At 40.4% G+C, this 11724-nt stretch overlaps 1 protein-coding gene and 1 long non-coding RNA gene across 5 annotated transcripts in view; one reads left to right on the top strand and one right to left on the bottom strand.

The window, feature by feature from the left end:
• PDLIM3 (PDZ and LIM domain 3) overlaps window positions 1–11724 on the top strand; it is a 32433-nt gene that overhangs the window by 19689 nt on the left and 1020 nt on the right. The window contains exons 4-7 of one of the 3 annotated variants that reach the window (XM_008250698.5): window positions 1400–1467; window positions 6418–6681; window positions 8210–8337; window positions 10745–10856. In XM_008250698.5, coding sequence (XP_008248920.1) covers window positions 1400–1467; window positions 6418–6681; window positions 8210–8337; window positions 10745–10856 — 572 coding nt within the window. Of the gene's footprint in view, window positions 1–841; window positions 1030–1399; window positions 1468–6417; window positions 6682–8209; window positions 8338–10744; window positions 10857–11724 lie in introns of all 3 variants that reach the window. The other 2 variants (XM_008250705.5, XM_008250702.5) reach the window with 2 other exon arrangements.
• The window catches only part of LOC149127824 (uncharacterized), a 28080-nt gene continuing 24453 nt past the window's right edge, over window positions 8098–11724 (bottom strand). For both annotated transcript variants that reach the window (XR_016229069.1, XR_016229070.1), the window contains exon 3: window positions 8098–8386. This is a non-coding gene — a long non-coding RNA (uncharacterized LOC149127824). The remainder of the gene's footprint in view (window positions 8387–11724) is intronic.

Genomic DNA, 11724 nt, shown 5'->3' with positions numbered 1-11724 from the left:
TTCCTTTTGCCGTTGGTTCACCCTCCAATGGCCGCCGCGGCCGGCGCGCTGCGGCCAGCGCACCGCGCTGATCCGATGGCAGGAGCCAGGAGCCAGGTGCTTTTCCTGGTCTCCCATGGGGTGCAGGGCCCAAGCACCTGGGCCATCCTCCACTGCACTCCCTGGCCACAGCAGAGGGCTGGCCTGGAAGAGGGGCAACCGGGACAGAATCCGGTGCCCCGACCGGGACTAGAACCCGGTGTGCCGGCGCCGCAAGGCGGAGGATTAGCCTAGTGAGCCGCGGCGCCGGCCTCTTATATGTTTTAAAAAAATAACAAGATTTTACCCAGGTTAGTTAAAATGACTCAGTAAAGTTATTCATAAATGCTCATTCTCTTGAATGTTTAATTCCCCATTTCTTAAAATGAGTGGGGAGTTTATTAAGCCATAAAAGGAAAATTATGTGTAAGCTCTACTTAAGTGATGTTAAGAATAATTTTTCTATGCCAAAAATCTTATTTCTGACACAGAATTTTCAAATTCAAACATGTCATTAGATTTTCTTAAAGGCTCAAGACAAAGAATTCAGTAGGAGACAGATGAGAGACCATGCTTGAATTATTTTATAACATTTAAAATCCGGTGAATTCCTTTGCACCTTGACATTTGGCAGATGAACAAAGCACATGTAAACTTGAGAAGAAATCATAGAAAGGTTGATGCATAACTGCTCCTTTAACCCCTGCATTAATCTCGTAGTGGGTAAAGATGCCTGTATTAACAATAACGAGGCTGTTGATTTCGCTCATTAATGGCTCTGTTGTGCACTCTGGCTCTGTGTGTTTTGTCTGCCACTGTACAGGAATTCAGACCCATTGGTACCGCGCACAACAGAAGGGCCCAGCCTTTTGTTGCAGCAGCAAACATTGATGACAAAAGACAGGTAGTGAGCGCTTCCTATAACTCACCCATTGGGCTCTATTCAACTAGCAATATCCAAGATGCACTCCATGGACAGCTGCGGGGTCTCATTCCTAGCTCACCACAAAAGTAAGTATTGGATTCTCCATTCTGGCCACAGTGTTCTTGACAATGAGACAATGACAGCACAGTTTCTTTTCCTTTCCCAAGTCCAGCTCTTGTTGTTTTGTTATTTCCTGAAGGCACTATCAGATTTTTCTTTTAAAGACATGCATCTAAACCATGGTTCTAATTGTTCTGAAGCCAAATCAGCCAGTGCCTGAACACTTGGTGAATACATGGTTGAAAGGAAGAAATCACTGTGGTTCTGCCACCACCCGTGTTAGTAGTCTCAATACATGGTGGTAAACAATCCTCTCCGTATAATTACTGTTCATTTCATTTTACCTACAAAATTCATCTTCCACTGAGGGACTCTTTTAACCCTTTGTTTTTACAGGATGTGAACTACTTTGAACACAAGCACAATATTCGGCCCAAACCTTTCATAATCCCAGGCCGAAGCAGGTCATAAACTCTGAGATTGTCAAGTTTGGAATGCATGCTTCTCTAATCAGTGCTTGCTAATCACCAAGAAAAATTAACTTTTAGATGTTTGGAGTGGACTTTTCTCATTGTGCAATATATTTCAAAAGCAAAAAGGAACAAATCTGCTTAGCAGAGAATAGCAGCCAACTAACCTCTATCCCTGAGAGTAAATATTGACAAGATCACAGAGCTGTGAAATGTTAGGCAATCACCATGTATATTTATAACTCATACCTTGCTGCTCTGAGGAGCCCATCCAGAGCACCGTGATATTTGAGTCACACAGATGCACTCTGTCCCAGGTCAGGAAAGCCCAGCCAGCAGGAATGAAATGGAATCCCAGCTGAGGTCAGGAGTAAGGAAACAGACAGGGCACACATGTGAAACACGTGGCAAAGCTGATGTCACTTTAGCCTTTTAACAGGCTCTGGTCTTCCCACCCCAGTACCTGTTTCTCATTGCACCTTCAGATTCTACTAATGCTAGCTGTTCGACAAAAGTAAATTTGCATTATTATGGATCCTGCAATGGAAGAGAGTCCACTTGAAAAGAAACTTTTTCATTTGGGCTAAAATAAGTACAAAGTAAGAGTTAGGAGGAAGGAAGACATCTTGGTTACCCTCATGGACAGTATTGAACAAATCAGGATAATAAAAAGATACTTCCTCATGCTTTCAGATACCTTCTCTAGAGATTGAACTCCAACCCAAAGGGTGAAAGAAACTAATGCCTTTTGTCCCTGCATCAGAAAATAGTGAGTTCAGGAAATCTCAAACCCATCCCTGTGATGTTGGCATTGGATTGATTGATCCTAACAAGTTAGCAACATTGAATGATCTACATCAGGTGTACCAACCTGGTGACCCATAGATGGACTCAAGTCACAGGCAGGTTTTAATGAATCCTCTTTAATTGAAAAAAAGAATTAAGATGCCTTTAGATAGGACAGAACTCAACAGCTGTTCAGCATACCTGTAACTCCTAAGTGTATGATACCTGGCCCATTTTCATATATATATATGACCCTCCTGGCCACTAGAAATGCCTGAGCTTACAACTCTTGCCAAGCAATCATCACTTGGTGCATGATTTATGATACATGATTTCCATCTGCAAGTGTTTCAGTAAGCTAGAGGCAGGACCAGGTTATGTCTCAATAAACCAGACAATGTTTATGATATCAGACCCAGGAAGAAGCACTAGAATAGGAGAGGGGGGAAAGATGCTAACAAGGCAATGACTACCAAATACATCTTTCCCACAAGAATGTAAGCTCCGTGTCTACAGGGTCCTAGACCACCTGGATCCATGTTATATCCTCACCTCCTAGAAATGAAGCTGGGGCAGAATAAATGTTCAATAAACGTCCAACTGATAAAAGAACAAAATCCTAAGGGTACCTGTTAATATTTCCTGAGTGACAACAAGAATGAAGAGCCATTCTCTCTCCTTCATCCCTGTGAGCCTGCACAGTTCTTCTTGGTTTGTCCCCTTTGTTCCCATTTTGCTTCGCTCCAAAGTTCTTCCCTGTTTCTCCATTTTCAATAGCATAACCCACAACCCCACCCACACCACCCCAATAACATAACCCCAGATTAAAAGTTAAAATGCTATTTAACTGTTGAATTACAAATATATACAACTTTCCAAAGAAGCACAGTAGAATTAATATATGTGGATTCATTTTTATGTTTATTTTTATTTACTTAAAGAGCAGAGAGAAGGGGACAGAAAGAGAAGACAGAGAAAGAGAAAAAGAACGAATATGAGTATCTTCCACCAACTGGTTTACTCCGCAACTGCCACAACAGCCAGGTTGAAGTCAGGAGCCAGGAAGTCCATCCAGGTCCCCCCTGCAGGTGGCAATGGTCCAAAGCCCTTGAGCCCTCATCTGCTACCTCCCAGGGTGGATCAGCAGGAAGCTGCATCAGAGGGAAGGAGCTAAGATTCAAACAGGCACTCCAATATGGGATGCAAGCAGCTGTTTTCACCTGCTGCGCCATAGCACCTGCCCCTACTTGCATTCTTTTGAAGTTAACCTGATTGTAAGTCCAACTCCAGCCACAGGACTTCGGAAGGCTTGAAAAAAATGACACATTAGATATTCTGCCTTTGATCAAGACTTATAACACATTTAATTTTATAAAAATCCAGAGACCCAAGTATATAATCCCTTTGTTTTATGTTTTCATTTAAATTTAAATATGTTAATAACGAAAAGCCACTAATAATTTTTGTTATTTGAAGGTACCTTTTAATGTAGAATAATTTGGTGGAGGGAAGGATCACAAAGGAGAGGATTTGCTTAAAAATCCATCTCCAGTACACAGATCTGGTAGTATTATAAGGACGCCTCTATCTGTGCCTCTCACTATTTGCTCTAGCTTCACAAATTCTTACAAAACAATTCTTTATCAAAGTGTAATTTTGAGTGGCTACATGCCAAGCAGTCATTATACAATCAGTGAACAATTTCTTTGATCAGAAGTAAATTGCTCATGCTAAATTTTTAATATGTTCATCTCCCTGGAGTTTTACTACTATCTGTGGTTCTTTTAATTATTTCATCATAGTTGAAACATTTAAAAAAATCAAACATGTAAACTTTAAAATATGTAAAATGTAAAACCTACAATTAAAATATATACAAAATATTTTAAGATCTAAAAAATAAAATACAAGCCTGAGAGTGGTTTTTTGCTCAGGTTGCTTCCAGAAACATGCCCCAGAAAGTCTGTACACACTCCAAGGAAGTTAGTTCTTTGTCAGATGACCTATGTGAGTTGAAGTGCATCACCAACCTCATGATTGGTCTTTGACAAGTCATTAAGTCACCCTCTGGAAATCTCTTCAGTACCTGCATGTCCAGGTCATCAGGAATCAGCCATGATGACTCAGGATGATACCCACAGGGACTGGAGTCCAAGAAAATCATTTTATTTTAAAGCATCAGTTCAAGGGATCTTTAAAAATTATTCTAGAAAATTATAAATGATCATTCTTATTGGTGTAGGGCTTCTTTCCCAATGATTTTGTACACATGGTCCCCTAAATAAAATGATAAGGGAATTAGGAAATAGAAGACACAATCCTTGCTTTATAAGTCCCAGGTTTTCAATTCTGTGAATATTTCAATTACATAATATTTATTTCAAAGTGACCATAAGTAAAGCATATTAAATTTATGATAGTTTATCTAATGGCCACTGGCACAAACAGGAGTCAGTGTAGTTACAAATGCTAGTTCACGGCTGGCGCCACGGCTCACTAGGCTAATCCTCTGCCTGCGGCGCTGGTACCCGGTGTTCTAGTCCCAGTCGGGGAGCCAGATTCTGTCCCAGTTGATCCTCTTCCAGTCCAGCTCTCTGCTTTCGCCAGGGAAGGCAGTGGAGGATGGCCCAAGTGCTTGGGCACCTGCACCCGCGTGGGAGACCAGGAAGAAGTACCTGGCTCCTGGCTTCGGATTGGCGTAGCTCCGGCCGTAGCAGCCATTTGGGAGGTGAACCAACGGAAAGAAGACCTTTCTCTCTGTCTCTCTCCTTCACTGTCTAACTCTATCTGTCAAATAAATTTAAAACAAAAAAAAATCCTATTGTCAACATCAGCTATCTAAATTAATCAAGCTGCAATGCTGATGCAGTAAAAAAAAAATTCACTGCTAATGTCACTATGGGTTTTTCCCTCCAAATGGAATTGACGTTAGCATTAAGAGTCCTAGAAAGTAAATGTAGGTATGGGACCATACTTGAGACCTGAGAATACTGACTTCAAGGTAAACACACCTTATAAATCCATTTTCTCTTTTATTTACAGTAGCGCTGATTGGCAGGGATGATAGATATTGACATTAATCCTAATATTTATTTTGCTTTGTTTTAAATGGCTGTGCTTTTTTAAAAAGTTGCTTAATATATTCCCTTGCAGCACTGAAAGTGCACAGTAGAAAAATGACTTTCTAGTTACTCGCATGTCAGGTGTGACTTCCTCCTATTGTTTCGTGGAGAATGTGAAATTTCTCGATATCTTAAATTTGCATGATTGGCCTTTCTGATGTTTTAATAAGTCCCTTAAGCTTGTCTTTAAAATAAAATGAGAAATATACATGGAAATATATGCATGCTTCTGAAATTTTACATGAAATAGCTATGTATAAAAGAAATATATCTTAGCCTTAGGGTAAGAGCCAAAGACTCTGAGACCATCTTATTTGTCCTATAATCATTAATTTTGAGGTGACAAGCATTTATTGGCTATTTCTAGATCCTGTGTTAAGCCATTGAACAGTTTATTAAAGTTATTTTTCACCAAATGAAAAAATACAAAATATTGAAATAATAACAATAAAATGTTACAAAATAGTCTTAAAACATCTAAACCAATTCTCCTATAAGTTGTCATTTATTATCCAAGTAAAGTTCAACTGTGTTACTGAAACCTGCTTATCTTCATGCTGCACAGTTACTATTTCCTCAAAGATTATTCATTAATATCTTCATCTTAAATATTGTACTTCAGGAACGTAAAATGATATCCAGCCAATGTCCCTGTATCATTTGTCTACAATATTGTCAACTTTAAAATGAGATGGCCTATTTTTAAAAAGATTAGTTTCGCCTTTTCAACTTACTTCCTATACAAATTTTTGTACATGGATTTCTCAACTTACACATCACTTCATAGAACAGAGCCAAAAAATGCAGTCACCTATACTTTTCAATTTTATTAAGCTTTTTTCAATCATAAATTTTTAAAGATCTTCCCTTTCTAAAATAAGTTCTGGCCAGAAATAAACATTTTGCATTAGTTTGCTAGCATTCACCCCTCACTTCTGGTCTTCAATTCCTTTTAACCTCTCTGTCCTTGTTCTCTGCACTCTTCCCGCCTTCGGGTTCCTCGTGTCATCTGTGTGTAATGTGGTCATTAACACAGTGGATGCAGTACGCCCTCCGGAATTGACGGCGGCAGTGGACGTAGCACCCCCTCTTCTGTCAGTACTCTTAGTACTATTTGCCCAGGTGACTTGAAAGTTGCTGCTAAGATGGCCCCTAACATTCCTTTGGAAATGGAACTTCCTGGTGTGAAGATCGTACATGCTCAGTTTAATACACCTATGCAGTTGTACTCAGATGACAATATTATGGAAACACTGCAGGGTCAGGTTTCAACAGCTCTAGGGGAAGCACCCTCAATGAGGTAATACGAATCTTTTTGAACCATGGGCATATTAACTAAACACATGGGCAACGTCAGCTTTACAGTGTCTTTTAACATTGTCTTAATACTGAAAGAAAGTTACATGGAGCTTTAAAAAATGCTAAAAGTTTATTGCAAATATCTAGACCTGATGATAAAGGTGATCTGAGGAATTATCTAAGTTGACCTTAATGTAATAGATGGCAATAAAATCAACTCATGTAAGGACCAAAGGCATATGACCTTTGAAAGCTACAATGTATTTTATTTACAATGTCTGATAGAATACTGACAAAAGTGATTTATAATCTAGTATCCAGCATGTCTGTCATTTGGGAGTCAAAAATTAGGAAAAGTATAATAGAGTTCAGAGGGTTTTTATCAGAAACGATACCTCTTCTCTCTTCTGATAGAAGCTTGTGGGAAAGTAATTACTTTTCCACCTAAAATGTTTGTCAGGCAAAAAGTTTTATATGTGAATATTTCAGGCTGTTAATGTCGATATTTAGTTTCCATTGGTATCTATTTGACTAATTCCTTCTTTATTATGAATATTTGTTAAGAATACTTTTGCCATCAAGCTTTTGTTAAGTAAGAATTTTAATTATGGGATAAAATCTTTTTACTTCTTTCAGTGTTACATAATCACTTTTTTATAAAGTATTATGAGGCTGAAGACTGCTATGTAATAATATCCCAATGATATCTCAGACTGAATACACTGAACTAGTAAGACGATATGCCTCAAAATCATTTTGCAAAGAACTTAATATATGTAAGATGATTATTTTCAAATATGATATAGAAAATAAAAATGCGTGGATTAACTTTTCTAGATAATGTGGTTAGTGATATAAAATAATAAAGTAGTATTATAGTGGCATTTTTATTGCTCATCATGAATATATTTGTAGAATGCAAATTAAAGTTATTATCATTATAAATGAACTATAATGTGGCTATTTAAAAATATAGTATCATCAAAACAGGTGCATGTTTATTAAAGTATATGCATGATGTGCTGTCAAAGACTGTCAGGCTGAACCTCTTCAACTTACAAGTTCAATGATATCTGTGTTACTTCCAGGAGTTAACAAAACAATTCATCTTAAACACGAAATTAAACCATGTACTTTTAGTTTACTATCAAAAATGAATCTGGATTTTACTGACAATTTTATGATCAAGCTGGGTTCACTCCTGCACTATCACACAGGCATTGTGTTTTGCCAAGGAACTTTACTTATGTTCCCATCTGTAATTATATATTCACCAGCCCCAAGCCTTGTTTCTTAAAAGGACCACTTAAAAGTTTTCTCCAAAGTGCTTTCCCAAATGGAGAGGTGCTGATGTGACTCCTGAGATTATTGTTCAGTGACATTTTGAAGGCAAGACGTGTGTTCCATGAGGGTCAGGGGAAATGACCAAGGCTCTGCAGGGGCTACTGTTGATACGGTGATGACTGTGTATTGAGGTCTGGCCCTCACCACGCTCCTGACCATGCTCCGCCTGCCATCCTGTGTTTCAGTGAATCCACAGCCTCGGTGCCCCCCAACTCGGACGTGTACCGGATGCTCCATGACAACCAGAATGAGCCAACGCGGCCCCGCCAGTCAGGCTCTTTCCGAGTGCTCCAGGACTTAGTGAGCGAGCCCGGTGAGCAGCCGCTTAACACCGTCCTGCGGAAGTGTCGCCATACAGGTTCCTGGGAGGGTGGAACATATTGGGAAAGGCTCAAACCCGGTTTTGACCAGTCATCAAATGAGTCTTTTCACAAAGGCTTTTGGTGACTCCATGTTTAGGAAAGGATTTTCCAGGATGTGTCCCAGTAGCCACTAACTGAAACCAAAGACAAATTGGATCCATGCTGGTCACAGGCTAGCCCAGCTGATGCATGAGATGTATTTTAAATGGGCACTGTAAAGTTTCTCAGTCTCCCCTCCCCCAACCTTAGGGTGGCATCATTATTTAAAAAAAAAAAAAAAAAAAAAAACTATAAGAAACACTTACTATGTTCCAAGTTCTGTGCTCAGCACTTTGCACACATTATCAGTTATTCCTCACAGTAACTCAGTGACAAAGGAGCTATTGCTTGCTGTATTCAACAAATAGAAATGGAGGTACAGCATTCAGGCTTTGCAATGTCACTCAGCTTTTCCACTCCCCCAAATATATACTCTCCTTTAAAAAAAATCACACCAAAATGCAAAACATCCCATTAGGGTTGCTACTATAAAAAATGGAGCGGCTCACTAGGCTAATCCTCCGCCTTGCGGCGCCGGCACACCGGGTTCTAGTCCCGGTCGGGGCGCCGGATTCTGTCCCGGTTGCCCCTCTTCCAGGCCAGCTCTCTGCTGTGGCCAGGGAGTGCAGTGGAGGATGGCCCAAGTGCTTGGGCCCTGCACCCCATGGGAGACCAGGAAAAGCACCTGGCTCCTGGCTCCTGCCATCGGATCAGCGCGGTGCGCCGGCCGCAGCGCGCCGGCCGCGGCGGCCATTGGAGGGTGAACCAACGGCAAAGGAAAGACCTTTCTCTCTGTCTCTCTCTCTCACTGTCCACTCTGCCTGTCAAAAAAAAAAAAAAAATGGAAAATAACAAATGCTGGTGAGAATTTTGGAGACATGAGAACTCTTGGGCATTGCTGATAAAAAAGTAAAATGGTACAGACCCTGTGGAAAATAATACAGTGATTATTCAAAAAGTTAAACATAGAATTAACAAATGAGCCAGAAATTTCACTCCTAGATATACACCCCCCAGAGAACTGAAAGTGGGAACTCAAACAGATACCAATATTCATATCATTCATAGTAGCCAAAAGGTAGGGAAAATCCAAATGTCCATCAACAGGTGAGTAGATAAACAAAACATGATACAAATTTACAACCTTGAAAAGGAATTAAATTCTGGTACATGCTATGACATGGATGCACCTTACCATGTTAAGTGGAAGAAACTAAACACAAATATTGTATGATTTCATTTATATATCAAAAATAAGTAAATTCATAGTAACAGAAAGTATAATAGAGGTTACCAGCCATCAAGGCTGGGAGGAATAAGGAATTATTGTTTAGTGGGGATTCACCTTCTGTTTGATATGATGAAAACCTTCTGGAAATGAATATTGAGGCTGATTACATAACATGCGAATATACTTAATTCCACTGAATTGCACACTTACAAGTAGTTAAAGTAAGTTTTATGTTATATGGATGGGTTTTTTGGCACAGTGATTAAGATGCCACATGCAGGGGTCAGTATTGTGGCTTAGTAGGTAAAGCCACTGCCTGCAATGCTGGTATCCCATATGGGCACTAATGGGATTAGAGCCTATCACTTCCAAACCAGTTCTTTGCAAATGCACCTAGGAAGGCAGCAGAGGATGGCCCAGGTCTTGAGCACCTGCATGCATGTAGGAGACCCAGATAAAGCTCCTGGCTCCAGCCCAGCCCAACCCTGGCTGTTACATACAACCATTCAGGGAGTGAACCAGCAGATGGAGGAATCTCTCTCTCTCCGTCTCTCCAGCTCTGCCTTTCAAGTAAATAAATAAGTCTTTAAAAATATGCCACTTGGAATGCTCATATCCCACGCTGGAGTGCCAGGGTTTGATTCCTGGCTCCTCCTCTTTAGCTCCAGCTTCCTGCTAATGCACACCCTGAGAGGCAACAGGTAATGACTCAAGTAGTTGGGCCTTGGCCACTGTGTGGAGACCCAGATTAAGTTATGGGCTTCTGGGCATTCAGGGAATGAACACATGGATGAAAGGTGAAGTTTATGTTGTGTATATTTTAACACAATTAAAAAAAAAAAGGAAACTTCCCTGTGTTCCTCTGAGCATTTTCTAACAGCAACAACCAATTTTTTAATTACTCGTGCTTTGTAAGGCTCTATTTCACAGCAAAGTGTCTATGCTTGAACTGGTCCTGCTCCTTTTGAAATGACAGTGCGGAAGCGACTTAAGAATTCCTTGAGTTAAACCACACACTTTAAATAGAAGCCAAGTACAAGCTCCAGCCAGCAGTTCCTTGCCATAAATGGAGACGCTGTGTTTTTCAGATGACCGTCCTGCTGGAACCCGGAGTGTGAGAGCTCCAGTTACAAAAGTCCACGGTGGTGCTGGCGGTGGACAGAAGATGCCATTCTGTGACAAGTGTGGAAGTGGCATTGTGTAAGTTTTATTTTTAATCCAGAAATACACTCTAAATCTTGGTGGCAGTTCTTTATTTCTTCCACATTAAGACTTCATATAGAAATGGCAATTACAAAAAACAAACTTCTGTTCATCAACTTGAACTATAATGTCCATGATATGTTGCACATTTTGGCCAATCTCCAAAGGGATCTAGAGTGTGAATCAGACATCTTGGCTGGTGACTTCAAATGCATACTCATGAAAAAAAAATCCTAAATGTATATTAAAAAAGTAATTTTGAAGAATCATAACTTCATTCTAAAAAAATCCTTCTTTTGCTAATGTCTGGTCTTTGAATACTTTCTTTTCTGTATAAGCCCAGGGAAACAAATTACAGGGCCATCAGCATAATTAAACACATTAACTTTACCCAATTTCCTGTTAGCCAATGTTGAAACAGAGTGTTTAAAAATACAGTCACCTAACAGCCACACTAGCTAGCTCAAATCCTCACGAGAACCAGAGGGTTTTAAGCACATGCGTCCCACAGGGCCTCTACTGCATTCTGTCCCCTGCCTTTAGCTCACTCCGGAGGCACTGCCTGTGTCAAGTTATCCAGAGTAACCCCAAAGGGTAGAGGCAGATGGGCCTGGCTAGATGAACGTGAGACAGGAAAAGGCAGGCAGGGAGCTTGGGAGCAGAGAAGGCATTGATAAAATACAGTACTGTAGTTGATGTCACCAAAAGCAACTTTGGCTCCTAAATCCCAACACACTTTTGCAGTAGAGGCATAGCCACCGCCTGCCTGGCAATTCCATCACACTCCTTGCTGTGTTTTCTCTGAGCTCCGTGGAAGAGACGCTGAGCCCCACCAAGAAAAGCCAACAGCGGGACTTTTCCCTGT

Source organism: Oryctolagus cuniculus, chromosome 2 (assembly GCF_051225735.1).
Source record: "Oryctolagus cuniculus isolate XC-2025 breed Fujian yellow rabbit chromosome 2, ASM5122573v1, whole genome shotgun sequence".
Lineage (NCBI taxonomy): Eukaryota > Metazoa > Chordata > Mammalia > Lagomorpha > Leporidae > Oryctolagus > Oryctolagus cuniculus.
This window is presented reverse-complemented; position numbering and strand designations above follow the sequence as displayed.